The sequence below is a fragment of the Cetorhinus maximus genome, chromosome 6 (genome assembly GCF_964194155.1).
Source record: "Cetorhinus maximus chromosome 6, sCetMax3.hap1.1, whole genome shotgun sequence".
Lineage (NCBI taxonomy): Eukaryota > Metazoa > Chordata > Chondrichthyes > Lamniformes > Cetorhinidae > Cetorhinus > Cetorhinus maximus.
In genome coordinates this window covers 993,188-1,011,560 of record NC_135884.1, presented here as the reverse complement: position 1 = coordinate 1,011,560, position 18,373 = coordinate 993,188, and the positions used below count along the sequence as shown (strand labels likewise).

General features: G+C 42.5%; 1 protein-coding gene across 1 annotated transcript in view; it reads left to right on the top strand.

The window, feature by feature from the left end:
- The window catches only part of LOC144681438 (transcriptional regulator QRICH1-like), a 30,460-nt gene extending 16,610 nt beyond the window's left edge, over positions 1-13,850 (top strand). The window contains exons 6-7 of the mRNA XM_078543026.1: positions 8,367-8,457; positions 13,028-13,850. Coding sequence (XP_078399152.1) covers positions 8,367-8,457; positions 13,028-13,217 — 281 coding nt within the window. The 3' untranslated portion in view covers positions 13,218-13,850. The remainder of the gene's footprint in view (positions 1-8,366; positions 8,458-13,027) is intronic.
- Positions 13,851-18,373: the final 4,523 nt, after the last annotated feature.

The window sequence follows — 18,373 nt, the reverse complement described above, 5'->3', positions numbered from 1 at the left end:
GCGTCAACTGTTGCTCAATGGGTCGCTCACTTGCCTCAGAATCATATGGTAGTAGGTCCAAGTCCTACTCCAGAGACTTGAGCGTAAAATTTTAAGCTAACACTTCAGTGCAGTACTGAGCAAGTGCTGCACTCAGAGGTTTTGTCTTTCTGATGAGATGTTAAGTTGTGGCCCCATCTGTACAATCCCGTGGTACTATTTCAAAGAGCGAAGGAGTTATCTCTGGTTTCCTGGTCGGTAATTAACCCTTGATCAAAATTATCTGGTCATTATCACATTACTGTTTGCGGGAGTTTGCTGTCGACAAATTAGCTGCTGTAATTCCTACATTACAACAGTAACTGCACTTCCCAAAAATCTTTTCAGCCAGTGAAGTACTTATGAAGTCCTGAGATGATAATAAGTGCTCAATAAATTTATGTTTCTATGAAAATAGGGCATTGGAATCAGATAAATGGGGGGTGGAGGGAGGGGGTAAGAACTGATCTTTGGGAACCTAAGAAGTGCATGGTCAACAAGAGAAGCCATTGCTGGAGATGCTCTGGCTTCAATCTGATACTTAAGGACCAAATGCTGGCAGTCACTCTGAGTTGGACAGTGGTTCCCAATTTGAGAATACAAGCCAAGTTTCTGCAGCCTTCTCTTATAATTTAACCCTTCAAGCCTTCTATCATTTTTGGTGAATCTGTGCTCTATTTCTTCCAAAGCCAGTATACCGGTCTGAGGTGTGGTGTCCAGAAGTCAACACTACTCCAGACGGATCCTGACCAAAGCTCTGTGCAACTGAAGCATCACTTGCTTACCTTGAATGCCAGTCCTTTTGCATTAAAGGTCAACATTCCATTAGCTTTCTCTACTTGTGCACTAGCTTTTAATGATTTGTGAGCATAAACACCCAAATCACTTTACTACTCCACAGTTCCGAGTTTCTCCCCAATTATGAACCAATTCTGATTGATCTATCTTGGATCCAAAGCAGATAAGCTTGCACTTCCACCATGGAGCTCTTGGCTGGCATAGTTTGACCACTCAATCCATGTGTGTACCTTTTATAACTTCAATCTGCAAAGTTTAGAGGGCCTAGAAACTTACTGCGAGTTAGGATATGTGGCTTTGTTGGAAGATCTGAAAAAATGTTATTTCCCTTTATTTCTTAACCCCCTCCAAAAAAAAAATCTTAGTTAGGATATGTGGCTTTGTTGGAAGATCTGAAAAAATGTTATTTCTCTTTATTCCTTAACCCCCTCCAAAAAAAAAATCTTGCTTGGAAACCCAATGGGCACCATAGGTTTCAAGTGTCATGCTGACGTGCCATACACCTGAGGCAAAACAACGTTACAATAGGTTTAGCCACTTTGCTCCCATTTCGTATGTTTGTATGTATAGCTGAGGTAGGCCATTTGGCTCCTCGAGCCTACTCCACCATTCAATAAGATCATGACTGATCTGGTTGTGTTTCGAATTCCACATTCCTATCTACCTCCGGTAACCTTTGATTCCATCAGCTAACAAGAATCTATCAACACTGCCTTAAAAATATTCAATGACCCTGCCTCCACCAGGTTCTGAGGCAGAGAGTTCCAAAGTTGAGAACCCTCAAAACTTCTCATCTCTGTCCTAAAAGGGCGACCCCTAATTTTAAAACAATGCCCCCTAGTTCTGGACTCGCCCACAGAGAAAACATCCTTTCCACATTCACCTTGTCAAGGCCATTCAGTATCTTATACACTTCAATCAAGTCACCCCTCACTCTTCTAAACTCCAGTGGAAACAAGCCCAGTCTGTCCAACCTTTCCTCGTAAGGCAATCTGCTCGTTCCAGGCATCAGTCTAGTAACCTCCACTGAACCGCCTCTAATGCATTTATATCCTTCCTTATGTAAGGAGGCCAAAACTGCACACAATATTCGAGATACAGTCTCACCAATGCCCAGTGTAACTGAAGCATAACATCCTTACTTTTATGCTCAATTCCTCTCGTAATAAAGGATAGCATTCCATTAGCCACCTTGGTTACTTGCATAATAACTTTGTGACTCATGCAGTAGAACACCTAGATCCCTCTGCACCTCGGAATTCTGCAGCTGTTCTCCGTTTAAGTAATACTCTGCTTTTTTATTCTTCCTACCAAGGTGAACAACTTCACAGTTTCCCACATCATATTCCATCTGTCAGATTTTTTGCCCACTCACTCAACCTATCTATTCCCTTCTGCAACTTCCTTATATCCTCTTCACAGCATACTTTCTTACCTACCTTTGCACCATCTGCAAGTTTAGCTACCATGCCTTCGGTCCCCTTGTCTTAAGTCATTGATATAAATTGTAAAAAGTTGAGGCCCCAGTACAGACCCCTGTGGGACTCCACTCATCACATCCTGCCAATCAGAAAATGACCCATTTATGCATACTCTGTTTTCTGCCAGCCAGTCAATCTTCTGTCCATGCTAATGTTACCCCCTACACCATGAGCTTTTATTTTCTGCAATAACCTTTGATGTGGCACCTTATCAAATGCCTTCTAGAAATCCAAGTGCAGTAAACCTACAGGCTCCTCTTTATACACAGCACATGTTACTCCTTCAAAGAACACCAATAATCGTTTTTTCTTATTCATTCATGGGATGTGAGCTTCGCTGGCTGAGCCAGCATTTATTGCCCATCCCAAGTTGCCCTTGAGAAGGTGGAGGTGAGCTGCCTTCTTGAACCCTGCAATCCAAGTGGCATAGGTACACCCACAGTGCTGTTAGGGAGGGAGTTCCAGGATTTTGACCCAGCAACAGTGAAGGAACAGCGATATGTTTCCAAGTCAGGATGGTGAGTGACTTGGAGGGGAACATCCAGGTGGTGGTGTTCCCATCTGTCTGCTGCTCTTGTCCTTCTAGGTGGTAGTGGTTATTGGTTTGGATGGTGCTGTCTAAGGAGCCTTGGTGAATTCCTGCAGTGCATCTTGTAGATGGTACACACTGCTGCTATTGTGCTTCGGTGGTGGAGGGAGTGAATGTTTGTGGATGTGGTGCCAATCAAGCGACTGCTTTGTCATGGACAGTGTCCAGCTTCTTGAGTGTTGTGGGAGCTGCACTCATCCAGGCAAGTAGGGGAGTATTCCATCACACTCCTGACTTGTGCCTTGTAGATGGTTGTCAGCTTTGGGGAGTCAGGAGGCAAGTTACTCATCGCGTGATTCCTAGCCTCTGACCTCTTTGTAGCCACAGTATTTATGTGACTAGTCAAGTTCAATTTCTAGTCGATGGTAACCCCCTAGGATGTTGATAGTGGGGGATTCAGTGATGGTAATGCCATTTAACATCAAGGGGTGATGGTTGGATTCTCTCTTGTTGGAGATGGTCATCGCCTGACGCGTGTGTGGCGCGAATGTTACTTGCAACTTGTCAGCCCAAGCCTGGATATTGTCCAGGTCTTGCTGCATTTGGACCTGGACTACTTCAGTATCTGAGGAGTCGTGAATGGTGCTAAACATTGTGCAATCATCAGCGAACATCCCCACTTCTGACCTTCTGATGGAAAGAAGGTCATTGATGAAGCAGCTGAAGATGGTTGGGCCGAGGACACTACCCTGAGGAACTCCTGCAGTGATGTCCTGGAGCTGAAATGACTGACCTCCAACAACCACAACCATCTTCCTTTGTGCTAGGTATGACTCCAACCAACAGAGAGTTTTCCCCCTGATTCCCATTGACTCCAGTTTTTCTGATTTGTTAAACATAATTTCCCTTTCACAAAACCATGCTGATTCTTCCCGATTACCTTGAGTTTCTCTAAGTGGCCAGCTATAACCTCTTTAATGATCAATTCTAACACGTTCCCCATGACAGACATCAAGCTAACTGGCCCAAAGTTTCCTGCCTCCCTCCTCCTTGAATAGAGGGTTATATTTGCTACTTTACAGTCTGATGGAACCTTTCCAGAATCTAGTGAATTTTGGAAAATTAACACCAGCGCATCTACTACCTCATTATCCACCTCTTTTAGGACTCTAGGATGAAATCCATCTGCTCAATACCGCTTCCTTAGTGATTGTAATTTCACCAAGTTCCTCTCTCCCTTCCACCACCTCATTTACAGCTATTCTAGAATGTTTTTTGTATCCTCTAGTGAAGATGGAAGCAAACTATTTTTTTATTTTATTCACCATTTCCTTATACTCGACTATTAACTCCCCATCGTTGCTCTCTGGAGGACTGACACTCACTTTACTTTTTTCTTTTTTAAATACCTGTAGAAACTCTTGCTATCCATTTTTACATTTCTAACCAACTTCCTCTCATACTGTAATCTTTCTCCTGATTAACCTTTTAGTCATTTTCTGCCTTTCTTTATATTCTGACCAATCATCTCACCTGCCACTAATCTTTGTGCAGTTATATACTTTTCCCTTAAGTTTAATGCTTTCCTTAACTACTTTAGTTAACCACAGATGGTGGGTCCTCCCCTTAGAATTTTTCTTTATAGTAGGAATATACTTATTCTATGTATTCTGAAATATCCCCTTAAATGTCTGTCATTTCTCAATTAATCTCTCCTCTAGCCTGGTACCCTGCTTCACTTCAGCTAGTTCAACTTCCATGCCCACTTAGTTGCCCTTATTTAAGTTTAAAAGACTAGTCTTAGACCCACTCTTCTCCCTTTCATGCTGGATGTAAAATTTAATCATACTGTGGTCGCTGCTACCTAGGGGTGCCTTCACGATGAGGTCATTACTTAATCCTGTCATATTAAAGAATACCAAGTCTAATATAACCTGCTCTCTGGTTGGTTCCTGAAAGTTTCTTGGAGCAGCACAATCTCGAAAGCATTCTATTAACTCCTCATCCAGGCTACTACTGCAGTCTGATTTTCCCAATTTATATGTAGATTAAAGTCACCCATGAGTATTGTAGTCCCTTTACCACAAGCACCCAATATTACTACCTGTATAGTTTGTCCTACATTGTGGTTACTGTTAGGGGGCCTGTAGACCACTCCCCATAGTGACTTCTTTCCCCTACTGTTCCTCATCTCCACCCAAACCAATTCTACATCCTGATCTCCTGAACCAAGATCATCTCTAACTCTTGCACCAATGCCATCCTTGATCAACAGTGTTACCCCATCACCTTTACCTAGCTTCATATTCTTTTTGAATGTCATGTACCCCTCAATATTCAGGACCCGTCCTTGTTATCCTGCAGCCATAGGGAACAAAGGAACAGAAGGAAGCCATTTGGCTCTTTGGGCCTGTTCCCCATTTGATGAGGCCACAGTCAGATCAGCTATCGTCTTAACTGTCAACTCCACATTCCTGTTGCTGCCACCCCCCACCTTAACCCTTGACTGTCAAAAATCTGCCCCTAGTTCTAGTCTCCCCCACAAAGAGGAAACATCCAGTATCTACTCTATCAATCCCCCTCAGAATGATCTTTGTTTCCATAAAATCACTTCCCACTCTTCTAAACTCCAGTGGGGATAGGCCCAACCTACTCCACCTTTTCTCATAAGATAAGCACTTCATCCCAGGAATGAGTCGAGTGAACCTTCTCTGAACTAATTCGAACGCACTTGGTCCTTTTTCAAATAAGATCAAAACTGTGTACACTACTTCAAATGTGGTCTCACCGAGGCTGCGGTAAAACTTCCCTCCTTTTTATATTCCATTCCCCCTGCAATAAAGGCTAACGTACCATTTGCTTTCCTAATTACTTGATATACTCACATACTATGTACCAGAACATCCCGACCCCTCTATATCACTGAGTTCTGCAGCCTCTTTCCATTTAGTTAATATATTGCATTTTTATTCTTCCTGCCAAGATGGATAAGTTCACATTTTCCCACATTATATTCCATCTGCCAAATTTTTCCCACTCACTTAGCCTATCTATATCCCTTTGCAGACTCTGTACCTCCTCTTGACAGCTTACTTCCTGACCTATCTTGGTGTCATCACCAAATTTAGCTACTGTACATTCAGTCATCCATGTCATTGATATCGATCGTAACTAGTTGAGGCTACAACGCTGATTCCTGTAGCACCCTATTAGTTACAGCTTGCCAACCTGGAAAAGACCCACTTATCTCTACTCTGCTTTCTTTTAGCTATCCAATCCTCTATCCATGCTAATATGTTACCCCCTCCATTGAGTTCTTATATTGTGTGGCACTTTGTCAAACACCTTTTGGGAATCCAAGTATTGTGTCCAATCTGGGCACCACACTTTAGGAAGAGCCTGAGGGCTCTCAGCAGGATACGGGAGAAGATGTATTAAATGGTTCCAGGCATGAGGGGTTACAATTATATGGATAGATTGGCGAAGCTGGTAGTGGTTTGCTAAGAGCAGAGATGGGCAAGAGCAAGGAAGAAAGACTTACATTTATATAGTCACAAAAACAGAAAATGCTGGGAAAAACTCAACAGATCTGACAACATCTGTGGAGAGAGAAAGAGTTAACATTTCGAGTCCATTTGACGCTTCTTCAGAGTAAATACAGACCAACTGCTGTAAGTATATTATTTAAATGGAAAGAGATTGCGGGTCATACTGACTCAAAATGCTAACTCTGTTTCTCCCTCCACAGATATTGTCAAACCGGCTGAGTTTTTCTAGCATTTTCTGTTTTTGTTTCAGATTTCCAGCACCCGCAGTATTTTGCTTTTATTTGTGCATTTATATAATGGTTTCCATGACCACTAGACGCCCCGAAGTACTTTTGAAATGCAGTCACGGTTACAATGTAGGAAATGTGGCAGAAATTTGCTCCCACAAATTGCGATGACCAGATAATCTGTTTTAGTGATTTGAGGTTACTATCAGATCAGCCAAGATCTTATTAAATGGCGGAGCAGGCTCAAGGGGCTGAATGGCCTACTCCTGCTCCTTGTTCCCATGTCCATATGATCTTTTACATCCAACTGAACAAGCAGTCAGCAACTCAGCTTTAGGTCTCATCTGAAAATTGGCACCTCCAGTAGTGCAGCAGCACTTCAGTACTGCGCTGGAATGTCGGCCTGGATTTTTGTGCTCAAGTACTGGTGTGGAATTTGAACCCAAACCTTGTGACTCAGAGGCAAGAGTGCCACCCACTGAGTCACAGCTGACATTGAAGAGCAGGTTTGATTGAGGTGTTTAAAATCAGGAAGGGTTAGATTGAGTAAATAAAAACTGTTTTCAGTGACTATAGGGTTGCTAACCAGAGGGCACTTATTTAAGGTGATTGGTAAAGGAACCAGAGGCAACACAAGAAAAAGCTTTTATGCTTTTAGGATTTGGAATGTGCTACCTGATGGTGGTGGATACAGGTTAAATAGTAGCTTCAAAGAGAATTTGACAAATACTTGGAGGAAAAAGTTGTACCGCTATGGGGAAAGAGCAGGAGAGTAGGACTACTAGGAAGAGCTGGCATAGATTTGATGGACCAGGTGGCTTCCTATGCCAAGCTATTCTATGCTTCTACAATAGTTTGTAATGTTACAACCGGGATGGGAGGAGTGCACGGTTTGACTAACCCCATGCCTCCACAGGTCGTCCCATTAGCTTAAAAGTTTGATTCACTCACCAAAATGGCAAATTGCTTACCTTTACCACTGTTTCTCAGAATAAAAGAAACTTTAACCAGAACAAACTTACTAGTTTATTATAAAACCAGACTTGTCAAATAGAAAGGCAAAGCTTATTAACGTACACTATGGAATATGAAATTATGCTAATTACTCTTTCGCGATACCTTAAGCGTGTCTGTCTCATTCACACACACCAAAAAATAAAAATAGAGGAATTCTGCCAAAGGTTAAAAGTCAATGATTCAATGGAAAAGGAAAGATGGTGGAGACCTCGAAATGGTGCCTGGGTTGGTGTCTCAGTACGGGTCGGTCAAACCATCAATGACTCTTTCACTGCTTTTCAGGTGGACTGGAGGAACACTCGCAGGTACTCAATTCCAGCATGTAGAACAACTTAGAAGCAGCTTATATTCACTTTGGCTGTGGACTGGCTCTGGACTGCAAAAAGGCTGCTGTCGCCTTCTGAAGCAGTTGGTGGTGGTCCTCCGCAAAACCAAAACCAACTTGAAACACAGTTCCAGGCATGGATTTTTTCCCCAGAGCCACAAAGTACCATGTGACCCCTTTTGTACACAGTTCACTGGGGTCAAGAGGTTTCCAGCTTCTTTACAGTTGCTCAATTACCTTTTCTTGTAAATGGATGCCTCTTCCAAGAAAAGCAATCGAGAGTTTTTGCATTAACCCTTTAAGGAACAGTGTCTTTTAAAACACAAATTCTTCCAGAATGTTCTTAGCCCTTGAAGATGAACTATTTTCTGTGATTAAAATGTTCATCACAGTAACCTGAAATCTCTCGTTTCTAATTTTCAGTTACCGATGATATGTATGCGGAGCAGTCTGAGAACCCAGAGAATCCACTGCGGTGTCCCATCAAACTCTATGACTTCTACCTCTTTAAATGGTGAGAATATTTCCATTCTCAGTAACTTTTCAGTTTATGGCTGTACGTAAGGGATAAGTCATAGACGTCTACAGCACAGAGAAAGGCCCTTCGGCCCATCAGGTTTACGCCAGTCAAACAGGTACCTAACTATTCTAATCCCATTTTCCAGCACTAGGCCCATAGCCTTGTATGTCATGGCATCGCAAGTGCACATCCAAATACTTCAATGTTATGAGGGTTTCTCCCTCTACCACCCTTTCAGGTAGTGAGTTCCAGATTCCCACCACCCTCTGGGTGAAAAAATTCTTGCTCACATCTCCTCTAAACCTCCTGCCCCTTACCTTAAATCTATGCCCCCTGGTTATTGATCCCTCCACCAAGGGGGAAAGTTCCTTCCTGTCTACCCTATTCATGCCCCTCATAATTTTATACACCTCAATCATGTCCCCCCTCAATCTCCTCTGCTCCAGGGAAAATAACCCCAGTTTATCCAATCTCTCCTCATAACTAAAACTTTCCAGCCCAGGCAACATCCTGGTAAATCTCCTCTGCACTTTCTCTAGTACAATCACACCCTTCCTATAATGCAGATTCCAGAACTGCACGCAATACTCTAGCTGTGGCCTAACCAGTGTTATACACAGCTCCAGCGTAACCTCCCTGCTCTTATATTCAATGCCTCGGCTAATAAAGGTAAATATCCCATATGCCTTCTTAACCACTTTATCTACCTGTCCCGCTACCTTAAGGGACTGGTGGACATGCACGCCAAGGTCCCTCTGATCCTCGGTACTTCCCAGGGTCCTACCATTCATCATATTCCTGTGCCTTGTTTGTCCCAAGTGCATCACCTCACACTTATCCGGATTAAATTCCATTTGTCACTGATCAGCCCATCTGACCAGCCCGTCTATATCCTCCTGTAATCTAAGGCTATCCTCCTCACTATTTACCACCCCACCAATTTTCGTGTCATCCGCGAAATTACTGATCAACCCTCCTACATTCAAGTCTAAATCGTTTATATATACCACAAACAGCAAGGGACCCAACACCGATCCCTATGGAACCCCACTGGACACAAGCATCCAGTCACAAAAATACCCCTCGACCATCACCCTCTGCTTCCTGCCACTCAGCCAATTCTGGATCCAATTTGCCAAATTGCCTTGGATCCCATGGGCTCTTACCTTAACTGGTCTATAATTTCTATGCCCTCCAGACTCACTTGCTCTCACTTCTAATTTTGGCTGTGTAATTCCCCCTGCTGAACCTCCTCTGGATCCCATCCCCCTGCCAAGTTAGTTTAAACCCTCTGCAACAGCACTAACAAACCTCCCCACAAGGATGTTGGTCCCATTCCGGTTCAGGTGCAACCCGTCCGCCTTGTACAGGTCCCACCGCCCCCAGAAACGGTCCCAATGTCCCAGAAATCTAAAGCCATCCCTCCCAAGAGGGGTATAGAATGTGTAGGGAGGAACTTAAAAAGGAAATTAGGAGAGCAAAAAGGGGGCATGAAACACATTGGCAGGTAAAATAAAGGAAAATCCAAAGTTATTTTACAAGTACATTAAGAGTAAGAGGATAATTAGGGAGAGAGGAGGGCCCATTGAGGACCATCGTGGTAATTCGTGTGTGGAGCCGGAAGATGTATTTAACTTAAAGGGTTAAAGAAAAATTAGAACTCTTACCTTTCCTTAGCTTAATCTATTTTAAACTGGAGAAAAACACTTACCCATTACTCACCAATCAGCTCTCACCTTTGTGCTGACGTCACTTTTTGAAGCTTCCCCGCACTCACGCTGGTTCTGATCTCTCCACCGCGCTGTCTTGTTATGTCACTCTTGTTCAATAAGCTGCTAAAACTCACTACTTATTGCCACTTGTGACTTACATACGAAATAGAAGCAGAAGGCGGCCATTCGTCTCCTTGAGCCTGCTCCGTCATTCATTAAGATCATGGCTGCTCTCTTTTGAATTCCACATTCTCATCTACCCCTGATAACCTTAGATTCTTGTTAGGCAAGGGAATCGATCTACCTCCACCTTAAAAATATTCAATGACCCTGCCTCCACCGCCTTTGGAGGCAGGGTGTTCCAAAGTCGCACAACCCTCAGAAAAAAAAGCTCCTCATCTCTGTCCTAAAAGGGCAACCCCTAATTTTAAAACAGTGCCCCTCGTTCCGGACTCACCCACAAGAGGAAACATCCTTTCCATGTCCACCTTGTCAAGACCATTCAGGATCTTGTATACTTCAATCAAGTCACCCCTCACTCTTCTAAACTCCAGTGGAAACAAGCCCAGTCTGTCCCACCTTTCCTCATAAGACAACCCGCTCATTTCAGGTGTCAATCTAGTAAACCTCCTTTGAACTGCCTCCAACGCATTTACATCTTTCCTTAAATAAGGAGACCAAAACTGCACACAGTATTAAACTGGATCAGATTTATTAATATCTCCTTTTATGCTTCTGGATTTTTGCATTAGAGATATCCATTGTTCAGCATCATTAGTCACCCCATAAACAAGCCTCATCCCTTATGAGCGCTCCTTTACCTGTCCAATTTCTGGGGGGTAAGTGTAGTGAGACCCGGGCATTGAACAAGGGAACCCTTGCCGCTGTAATGTAGTTTACTGGAATATATTGAGTACTGTCATGTGGCCAGATTCTGAATGGCTCAGGTGATGAACCAAGAGGTACATTTCTCATTTTAAGTACAGGGATTTGATTATATTAATGCAAACATTTTTCCATGTGAAAAACATTTCCATCTTCCGTGTTAATTCCCAATATGAGCTTGATCTTTGTAACACGGTCATTCATCTTCACAGAATCACAGTGCAGAAGGGGCCCTTCGGCCCATCAAGTCTGCACTGATACATGAGAAACACCTGACCTACCTACCTAATCCCATTTACCAGCACTTGGCCCATAGCCTTGAATGTTATGACATGCCAAGTGCTCATCCAGGTACTTTTTAAAGGATGTGAGACAACCCGCCTCCACCACCCTCCCAGGCAGCGCATTCCAGACCATCACCACCCTCTGGGTAAAAAAGTTTTTTCTCACATCCCCCCCTAAACCTCCTGCCCCTCACCTTGAACTTATGTCCCCTCGTGACTGACCCTTCAACTAAGGGGAACAGCTGCTCCCTATCCACCCTGTCCATGCCCCTCATAATCTTGTACACCTCGATCAGGTTACCCCTCAGTCTTCTCTGCACCAGCGAAAACAACCCAAGTCTATCCAACCTCTCTTCATAACTTAAATGTTTCATCCCAGGCAACATCCTGGTGAATCTCCTCTGCACCCCCTCCAGTGCAATCGCATCATTATCGGGTTAAACGCTCCCAACAAGCCTCTGAATAACATTGTATCTCTGCTAGCATCAGACTTCATGCCAGCTAGGAGAATGTTGACCACATAGAATTACATTGAACATACAGCACAGAAATGGGTCATTTGGCCCAACTAGTTTGTATTGGTGTTGACACTCCCCGTGTGTCTCGTGCTATTATAACTATCCCATCTCAGACTTTCAGCGTTTTTCTTTCTATTCCCTTTTCTCATGTACTTAAATTTCCTTTTGAAAGCCTCTATGCTGTTTGCTTCAAGCATTTCCTGTGTTCGGGAATTGCACATTCCAACCACTCGAATTTATCATTTTCCTGTTTGATTTATTAATTAGTTATTGCATTTATGACCCCTAGTTCTGGGTTCTCCCATATTCTGTCCATAACTATCCTGTCCAACCCATTCATTATTTTAAAAACCTCTTATCAGCTCACCCCGTAAGTCTTCCTTTTCTAATTCAATAAGCCCAAACCTGTTCAATCTTTCCTGATGTCTGTGTATCTCATCTCTAGTATCGTATCTGTACATCGGTTTTGCACTCTCTCCAGTGTTTGTATGTCAATTTTTCAATAGGATGGAGACCAGAACTGCTCCAGTGACTGAGTCAGTGGGACCAACCCCACCTCTGCCACCCAAACACTCTGGTTTTTTAATTCATTCATGGGATGTGGGCTGCGCTGACGCTGACTGGGCCAGCATTTATTGCCCACCCCTAGTTGCCCTTGAGAAGGTGGTGGTGAGCTGCCTTCTTGAACCGCTGCAGTCCATGTGGTGTAGGTACACCCACAGTGCTGTTAGGGAGGGAGTTCCAGGATATTGACCCAGTGACAGTGAAGGAACGGCGATATATTTCCAAGTCAGGATGGTGAGTGACTGGGAGGGGAACTTCCAGGTAGTGGTATTCCCATGCGTCTGCTCCCCTTGTCCTTCTAGATGGTGGTGGCCGTGGGTTTGGAAGGTGCCCAAGTCTGCCTGGCACTAATCTACTGCCAGTTATTATGAGGTCTGCTCTCAGCAAACTGAGCAAGATGCCTCACATCATTGGAGGGGAAAACAATGTTCATCTCTTCCTGGAAATTTGTAGTTTATCTGCTGAACACACAGTCATTAAATATGTGCGGAAACTATTGCACTAAATGCAGTAATACAGAAACCTGAGAGTAAAATTTGTGTTAAGTGATGAGGGAAGAATTCTGCTTTTCCCAAATAACCTTCAATAATATTTTGTTTAGTCCCCAGAGTGTGAAGGGCAGGAACGACACCTTTTACCTGACACCGGAGCCCGTGGTGGCACCAAACAGCCCAATCTGGTACTCCACTCAGCCAATCAGCAAAGAGCACATGGAACAAATGTTAACTCGGATTCTGACAGTGCGAGAGATCCAAGAAGCTTTTGCCATTGCTGCTGCGAACCTTCACTAAAGCCTGGCTCGAAACAGAGGGGAAAGGAATGCACCTTGTGCACTATGAGCAACCCAGAGAACGCTCAGCCACATATCAGTGCAGCTTCAACAAAGTCTTCGGAGGTTTCAGAAAAGTGTCATCAGATGTATATCTGTGGATAATATAGTATAATCGGGTTTCGCTACCAGATACGAGGAGTCTGGCAACTATTCTCAAGTGGGCGATTTGATTTTTATTTTGTTTTGAACCTGTAGCAGCGTTTTTTTTTTGTTTTGGAGGCAGAAAGGCCTGTTGACATTTGGAAACCCCTGTCATGAACTCCAACACACAGACTGCTGAAACCCTCAGGGTGAACTCATCATGTGATTGGTGTGAGACAGACCTGTAGTAATCTTTATGCCAATTGCTGGCTTAAACTGGGCCTCCACTGAAGAGAATTTAACATGAAAGGGAGAATGAAAAGCTGATGAAGGTTTATAAAATTAAAAAGTTTTTCAATACTTAAAAAAAAAAATGATGTTTTTAGACAGTGACTAGAACTGAAGACTTTTCACACACCTGGGCCTTGTGCAGAGGCCTCAACTCCAGGCAAAGTGCACAGAGAAATTATTGTAATATACTCGTGTACCATTATAAAGAGACCTTTCTGTTTCTCTGTATTTCTGTTCTAATAGTCTGTACAAAACAGCAAGCAACTCTTTCAGCCTAGGATTATGCAAAGAGGTGTCATTGTGACAAAATGAAGTAAACACCCTGGGGAATAGGGAGGGGCCAACTTGCACTTGCTCATTTCCTGTGTACAGCGCTCATCACTTTGTTAGGCTGGTGGTATGCCGTTTGGTATACGTATGTTAATCGTTAAAATTATTAGTGAAATGAAGTTACCGATCAGGTCAAATCATTTCAATTACTTTCTGAACATCAATTTGAGTCCGCTAGTTTATCTCCTCATTACTGCCATGGTTAGGCTAAGGCATTATTGATATGAGGATGTTGTAACATTATGACTTAGTAATTTGGCATTAATCCTAGTACTGTATTTATTGTGATATTTAAATATCACAGTTGTGGTGTAAAGATACAGTAACTTTATTTTGGAAAAAAATTGATTTTATACTTTTTTTGCTAGAAAGGAGATGATTTGTTATTACTATATTGCAATATTTGGCATGTCACATGGTCCAAAATTTGCAGTGTTTCCCAATTCTATGCAGGGTTATAGAAGTTGAATTACAATCTACACCTGCCTATACTGTGAAGCTGATATTGACGAACATAACCCATAATGTAGGAGACAAACTGTCATAATGTTTTCTAGTGGCTTTGGATTAACACTAGGCTTAGCTGATCTAGTTTTAGGCATTAAGAGTATTTTGGAAATGCAGAATGTTCTATGATCCATGTTTCGGTTTGTGTTCAGAAAAACAGACTTTAGACTGAATGCTTTGGTACAGAGCTGAAATTTGTTTCTCTTAGTTGCGTTTTGTTCTTGGTATGACTGCATGCTCAGATTCTAGCAGAAGGTGAGTTTTGTTAGTCAAATAAGGGGGCAATTTGTTGAACTTTTTAAGATTTCACCATAAGGTTTGGTCGTCCATAGTTAATAACTGTCCAGCAGCACCTCCTGTTGATTAGTTTGGGTATGTGCATCAGATTGGGTGCTCTGAGAGAGGTTGAGGTGCCCCTGCTGATTCACCCTCAATCTAGCAATTTGAGTGCCTTCTGACCCTTAGTATCTATATTATTAGTGATGGATGATGTGACAATCAGGGAGTCGAGATCTACAAGCCTAGTGTACTTGCTACCGGGAGATGTGAGCATAGCCCCAGTAGAGCATGGAGGTGTGACTAGCAACCCTGCTTGGATCTGTGGAACTCATTTCCAATGTACTGTTACAGCTGTTTCTTTAACCTGCCTCCCCTCCCCATTCCCCAATGACTAAATTGATGCTGTTAATTCACAGCAATGTAATTTTCATTCACATTTTGTGAAAGTGAGTCTTTAAATCAAATATAAGAATTTTTTAGAAAATGGTGCTTTTGGCTTTAAAAAAATTATGGTTTTGCATATTGGATTCTGGAGGTTGACAGAAAACCTGTTGAAACTATTTTTAAATGGAGGTTTTTTTTGGTAAAGGAGCTGCTCTGTAACAACACATTCCCTGTGTGATCAGCCCTGACTGGGAACAAAGCATGGCTGCTTATATCTGACTCTCTCTTCTGTATAAATGTTTGCATTGCAGGTAATTTTTATTCTGAATTTATTCAGCTTTGTATGGAAAGTATGGCACCATTGAGATTGTGATGTGTGCGATATTAAAAGGGTTGTGTTAAAGTTAGTAACATCAGTTGTAATGAAAGTGGACTTGGAAACGAAGAAATGAGACAATCAGTTCCATTGTCACAGTTATTCTGATTGTTATATGCCAATATCTATTAGCAACTTGATCAATTTACTCAGTACACCACCTGCTTATACTTAATAGCATCAAGGCCCAGTAACTGAACTGCAAATATCCATTGTACATTTCCATTTAGTTCAGTGGGAGGACCTGCAAACTGACTGACTTTGTTCACTTGCTAGCATAGCTCCAGACACACACACTCAGCCCGTATGTAATCTTATATTTTGGCTTGTTTAAAATCTCGTCTACTTAAAAGAATCGTGATCCTAAGGAACTTTGACTATCTAAAATAGCTTTTTTTCTCAGTTTTAGTTATTCATATTGTATTCAGTGAGAAAGCACAGTAGGGTCTTGAGGCTTTCAGCATTTTTAACTCTATTCCAGCCCAGTTTCGATCTATTGACCTGTGATGAAGTGAGCTGTGCCCGCTGCTCCTAGGGCAGCTTCAAAAGCACAAATTAAAGTTACATTATATTTCCAACTTTCCATGTTTTATTCAGAATGTTCTCAGGATAATTTTGATTTTGCGATTGTTGGCTTTCTAAATTCATGAACTACACAAACTAGTTAAAGGCAACTCATGTTATATTTTTAACATGGAGAGCCTTTTCCTCCACATTCCTAGACTGTCTGTCCTGCAGTATTGTGGTGCCCAGCACCACCACACCCCCACCCCACGCCCCCCCATACCCACAAGGTCGGGGGGGAAGAGAGAGAGAGAGCAATTTCCAAATTTTCAGTGTGTGAAGCAGTGATATCTGTCATCACTCCTAACAGGCCTGGCTCTAGTTTTAAAGTTATGCCCCCACCATGTTCCAGGCTCCCCTGCTAATAGGGTAGGTATAGAGAAGCTTTCAACTCCTTTAACTGTACATATTTCAGTTAGATCATCGCCCCCTAATCTTTGATACTTGAGTCTAGCCTATGCAACCTGTCGTCATAATTTAACCCTTTTTAGCCCTGGTATCATTCTGGTGAATCTGCACTGCACCCTCTCCAAGGACAATATATCCTTCCTGCATTGCAGTTTGAACTGACAGTGCTCCAGATTGCATCTGATCAGAGCTTTATAGGGACTGTAGCATAACTTTCCTCCCCTGACTGGATTCACTTTGATTCCTGTTAAAACAGTAATAAAATCTCAAACAAAAACAGAATTACCTGGAAAAACTCAGCAGGTCTGGCAGCATCGGCGGAGAAGAAATCAGTTAACGTTTCGAGCCTTCATGGCCCTTCGGCAGAACTGGAGCATAGTTAGAAGAAGGGAGAAATAAAATCTCAAACTGGGCCCAGTGAATAATACAAGCATTGAGGCAGTGATATTGGGTGCCAAGAGTAAGGGGGTAGCACGCTTGACACTTTGTGCAGTGACCCTGCCCAAGGACTGATGTAGGAGCCTGAACCAAAAAAGCTGTTCATTTTCACCCTAGAGTTCCCAATCTCATCCCTCTCTCTTTGGGTAAAAGAGAACTTGCAAAATAAAAAGTTGAATTTTTTTTTAAGCTATGCTCCTTGGATCACTATTGCTAAGTCCCTGAATCACTACAGCTCTCGTCTAAGCATTACTGGCTAAGAGAATATCCTTCAACCTTTCAGTGTTTCTATCTATTCTTAACCTGTGAGGTGTTTTTATTGCTGGTCAGAAATACTTTAGAGATTTGTTTTCTTGGTTTTTCTCTTTTCTCTCTCCCCCCCCCCCCCCGACTCCTGCCCACTGACCATGCATTACCCCTATCCAACCAAGCCTAGTCCTTCACCTGCCACACCAGAACCATTACTAGGAGGTCCTGAGCCGGCTGGGGCAATTCCTCTTTTCCCCGCACCCACCTCTCTGCCACCACCTTTCTTTATATCAAGGAGCCTCCAAGGGCCAGTGTGCTAATCTCCATGAACAAACTTCAGTCAGTTCACTGAAAAGTCATGTGGCCTGATTAATTTCTGCAACAATATAATCTATAAGTACAGGATCAAATGAGGAACAGCAGCGAGCAGACTGGTGTCTCCCTTGAACCACTAACATAGCTTGTCAGAATAATTCAGCCCTTTCAAAGTGCATCCTTGTTCCTCCTTCCTAGCTTCCCCAGGTCCCCTAGATCTGGAAACATGTCACCATCTCTCAACCTGGCATAATCCGCTTGAGAAGGGTGTAGATTACAGAGGTGGGTTCTATGTTAATTTTTTTTTTAAATTTAAAAGGGAAGTTAAAACTTGTACAATGTTCTTTTGATTATTTTACTCTTGTGATACAGTTTTAAGCATTTTAAATAAAGTTAAGAGATTAAATGCTTTTTTTAAAAAAGAGCAATAAGTTTGTAGAAAGTTATATGTACATTAGGCTTTTTCCCAAAAAACCTCTAGAATGGACTCCAGACCATGTTAATAAAAGCAAAGCAAAATACTGGATGCTGGAAATCTGAAACGAAAACAAAAAATGCATGTAAGAACTCAGCAGGTCTGACAGCCTCTGTTATACAGACAGCCTCTGTTATAAGAGTCATTCGGACTCGAAACGTTATCTCTGTCTCTCCACAGATGCTGTCAGACCTGCTGAGTTTTTCCAGCATTTTTTTTTTGTCGTTCCAAACCATGTTGCATCGTTTAAATTTTGTCCTCATCTGTTTTCTGTCAGCGTAATGTGTCTACCATGCCTCCTTTCAGTTGAACTGTAAATTACTTGCAGCCCCCAAATCACTAAAGTAAATATCCCAAGGCTAAGAAGCTGTCACTAAAACAGAAAATACAATTCTCCAACCATTTCACATGTATACAC